The sequence below is a fragment of the Coregonus clupeaformis genome, chromosome 19 (assembly GCF_020615455.1).
Source record: "Coregonus clupeaformis isolate EN_2021a chromosome 19, ASM2061545v1, whole genome shotgun sequence".
Taxonomy (NCBI): domain Eukaryota; kingdom Metazoa; phylum Chordata; class Actinopteri; order Salmoniformes; family Salmonidae; genus Coregonus; species Coregonus clupeaformis.
This window is the reverse complement of record NC_059210.1, coordinates 47,072,596-47,076,751: the sequence shown is the minus strand read 5'-3', so window position 1 is coordinate 47,076,751 and position 4,156 is coordinate 47,072,596. Positions and strand designations below refer to the sequence as shown.

The following is a 4,156-nucleotide window of genomic DNA, read 5'->3' as shown; positions in this document are numbered from 1 at the left end:
AAGGGGGGACCAACTCCATATTAATGCCCATGATTTTGGAATGAGATGTTTGACAAGCAGGTGTCCACATACTTTTGGTCATGTAGTGTAGATACCAACAGTAGCATCCCCTTGTGTAAAGCTTATTTACTACAGTTATTCATGAAATATTAATTTTTATTATGAAGTTGACTGTCTCCATGCCTCATTATTTTAGCATGTCATAAAGGAAAAGTTGAGGTTCTCCAGCATTGAGTGTTTCCAGTAAAATACTGTGTGCAATCTCCACAAGCAAAAGCAATGAGATGTCTCTCCTCTTTTATTGTCAAAGTCAGACCATATAAACCAGGCGCATATAAAACATTTGATTTAAGCAAGAGGACTTGGGTCAATCATGATGACTTTGTGACTGGAAACCACAACATCTCCTTTAGTCTTCTTCTGGCCTTGAGAAGAAAGATCTCTCCCTGAATAGAAAAGACAGTCAGAGCACAGACACAGACTCCAAACTAAAGACGGAGGCTGCTAAGAGTAGGACAGCTCATAATAATGTCTGGAACAGAGCAAATGGAATTGCATCAAACGCATAGAAGCAATGTGTTTGATACCATTCCACTAATTCCGCTCCAGCCGTTACCACGAGCCCATCCTCCCCAATTAAGGTGCCACCAACCTCCTGTGCCACTCACACAGCCTGTACCAATAAAAATATACTCCAAACTGTTGCACAGAGTAAACATGACAGCCTGGGCCTAAGCACACCACTCACTTTGCCTGTTGCACCTTTGTTCACAGGAGCCTGCTAGAGCGTGGCACACTGTTGCACTACAGTGGATGTACACCTGGTGAGACAGAACCATGTTAGAAATGAAATCAGCTGCATCTCTGGAGCTGATCAACAGAGCCTTGTCTACATTGATTTGTACCATGGTAATGTCTATATCTATATCCGGTCTTCATCCACCTGATTGTGATGCTTTTATTTATGTTTAAAGCACTCTGGGTGTGTGAGGAAGCACTATACAATATGTATAAAATAGATACATGTGTAAGCAATATGTTAATAGCTACACCTTGCTCTATGGTATGTTAGGTGGAATCTTAACCACCATCTTTACATCTATGCAATGCTCTCAGATCTACACACGTGACTATAGGGGTTCTGATGTGATTTGGAATTGGACTGCACTCATTACATTCTCCTGCAGGGGGACCATAGATGTCGGATCCACAAAGGTGAACATCTTGAAGACGAAGCGCTTGTAGTGGGAGAAGAAGTCTCCCGGAGGGATATAGGAGCTGTCCGAAGGGATGGGCACGGTCAGGTAACGGTCATCATGGTAGGGACACCTGGGGGGAGATGAACACAGAGAGAGAGAGAGTCATGGTGAGGAGCACCAGAGACCAGCTAGGACAGAACCTGGGGGGAAATTGATTAATCAGAGTACTATATTGTTCACAAACTTCAAAAAGAATAGCTGGATTTAGAAATGTATTTAAATTACTTGCTTTCAATTTTGAACATATATATAGTGCAAAGTTAAAAAAGTATAGAGTAGTTAGTTACCCATTAACCAGTAGGTCCCACCGGGGCAGCCTATCACCTGTGGGGTTTGTGGTGGCCCAGCACTGCTCCAGTATCAGGACAACGTTGGGATCTGTCATCCCCAGGATGCGAACCTCAGCATACACGGGATCCCTGAGGACCTTGGTGACTGGGTAGTCTGCCAACGTGTAGTAAGAGGTGTATGCTTCTTGCACTGTGGAGGAAAATCACATTGTTAGTGGATGAGTTCACCTTACAATATACTGTAAATCACTTAAACCACCAAGCACTTGGAAAAGTGATACATTACTCCATCATCATTAGGTTCATATCAGGCTTTTTCCCTTTATACTTTTTAAAATTATTTAATCAGAAAATGTGCAATACAAAAATATTAAGTGATGCAGATAAACCTGAACACCTGGTGAAAAAACTCACATGAACCCAGACCGTATACCTCATATCAGATACACAGGAACAATATCAAAACTAGGTCTTACCTTCATCACATCCTTTGGAGAGACATTTTCCATTGGCCAGTCGGAGCTCCACGTTGAGAACTGCATCAACAGTAACAATTGGGTTGGGGTTTGGATACATTTTCACCTCCATAACCAGTGTCTCAACGGAAGTCCCAGTATACCGACACTGGAAGAGCAGGCTGAGAAGAAAGCAATATAGTCAGAGCTTTCAGAGAGACATCACATACCAAAGAAGGCAGAAGCGGCACATTTTCTGGGAATGGCCAATAAAGCCTGCAGGTATAACACGTTATGAGGCAGTAATGAGGTTATGAGCATGTACCCTCATGCTTTATAATAATCTAAATACAAGCCATTGTAAGTCAGTTGAAATGTTGTTACATAGAGAGACAGAACACATTATTATACATTATGAATGTTCATACATGTTTTTAATAACTTAAAAAACATTATACCTTATCACTGTATATAAATGGCCATGACACCACATTCTAGGCAAATATCACCTACTCATAGTGGCTGTCCCTGGTGATGTCGCCGAAGGGTCCAATCCCCACTACATATGAAGAGGACAACCTGTTCTCATAGAAAATAGTACCTGGTTCCTCCTGCAGACAGATCATGTATCACATTGTGCAAAAGTAGAAATAAGTACTTTCTAACTCATTATATAGCCCAGGGATGGTCAACCCTCTTCCAGAAGAGCTACTGGGTAAGTAAGTCCTGCCCTGCTTTAACAAACTCCATTCTTCTAATCAGCTGCTCATTAGGACCTCGATTAGCTGAATTAGGTGCTAGAGCAACACTGGAGCTCTCTAGTTAAGATACAGTTTCATTGTACTGAATCCAAACCCTGGTCATACGTACCGTCATTACAGTTCCACAATCAGTGACTTTGAACTGGTAGATGGTAAAGGCAGATGTGGTGCCAACAGGGGTGCAGTGATCTCCGTTTGTCCCTAGCAGGCTGATGGAATCTAGCTCAAGGTTGGGCAGAGTGGCATCCTTGGAAACCACCACCACAAACTGGCCATCCTTGGTACACTGGACAGTCACTGGTGACAAAGAGCATAAGAAAAACATGAAGTTAGTAGTCCTGATCGCTGAGTAAACTGGAACATTTTGGTGCTTGTTGATTGTTGGATACAAAATGGCCATATCTAAGTGGGTAAGTGTAAGTGGAATTGTTGAGATTGAAGAGTTCACAATCCAATTACTAGTTTTCTGGTAAAGAGAAAAATACTTGTTTCTCTGAGGGGGCAATACATTAAGTAAAATCACACTGTTACAACTTGGGAGTGAGAGTTCTAGAGTAAAATGAGCATGGTCTGACACCTACCTGCTTTCCCGTAGAAGCACATCCGTCCATCAAAACAGCAGCTGATGGCCTGGCATTGGACAGCAGTGATGCCAGAAAGTCCACACGACACCTTGTTCTTGTCCTCAACCTCACAGGTCTGTTTTGTGTCGCCTTTCGTGTAGGGTATCAGTTGATGTATGGGTTCGGCAGGCTTCTGAGGAAGGGGTTGGGCAGGCTTCTTAGGAAGGGGTTGGGCAGGCTTCTGAGGAAGGGGGTGGAAAGGCCACTTAGGAAGAGGTTGGGCAGGCTTCTGATGAAGGGGTTCAGCAGGCTTCTGAGGAAGGGGGTAGGAAGGCCACTGAGGAAGGGGTTGGGCAGGCTTCTGAGGAAGGGGTTGGGCAGGCTTCTGAGGAAGGGGTTGGGCAGGCTTCTGATGAAGGGGTTCAGCAGGCTTCTGAGGAAGGGGGTAGGAAGGCCACTGAGGACGGGGTTGGGCAGGCTTCTGAGGTGGTTGGTGAGGCGACTTCCATTGAGCGTCACACAGACAGCCCAGCATGGCCACTGCCACGAGACTTACGACACTCCACTGCATGGCCATGGATTCAGAACAAGAGACAAGGATCACTGTGCCACTTTTATACATGGTGAGGTGTGTTGAACTGTTAAAAAAACCCACCTCCTTGGCTGATCAATCATTCACATTCAGTCCTGTGGAATCAAGGCTTTCGACACTCTGAAGTCCCAAACATTTATTGACAAATGCAATGTTCTGGTCACATAGATCTCTGACATGCCTTTGACCAGAGTTGAAGGTCTTTGTGACCGTAACATTGTATTTGTTAACAAATG

General features: G+C 44.0%; 1 protein-coding gene across 1 annotated transcript; it reads right to left on the bottom strand.

Annotated features, from left to right (window-relative positions):
• Positions 1-280: 280 nt before the first annotated feature.
• LOC121532181 (zona pellucida sperm-binding protein 4-like) lies at positions 281-3,905 on the bottom strand. The gene is made up of 8 exons (XM_041837950.2): positions 3,347-3,905; positions 2,875-3,062; positions 2,518-2,615; positions 2,026-2,186; positions 1,547-1,739; positions 1,176-1,329; positions 749-821; positions 281-446 (listed from the first exon to the last, which is right to left on the bottom strand). Exons 1-8 carry the CDS (start codon positions 3,903-3,905, stop codon positions 349-351), a joined length of 1,524 nt encoding a protein of 507 aa, XP_041693884.1. The 3' UTR covers positions 281-348.
• Between the last annotated feature and the right edge of the window lie 251 nt (positions 3,906-4,156).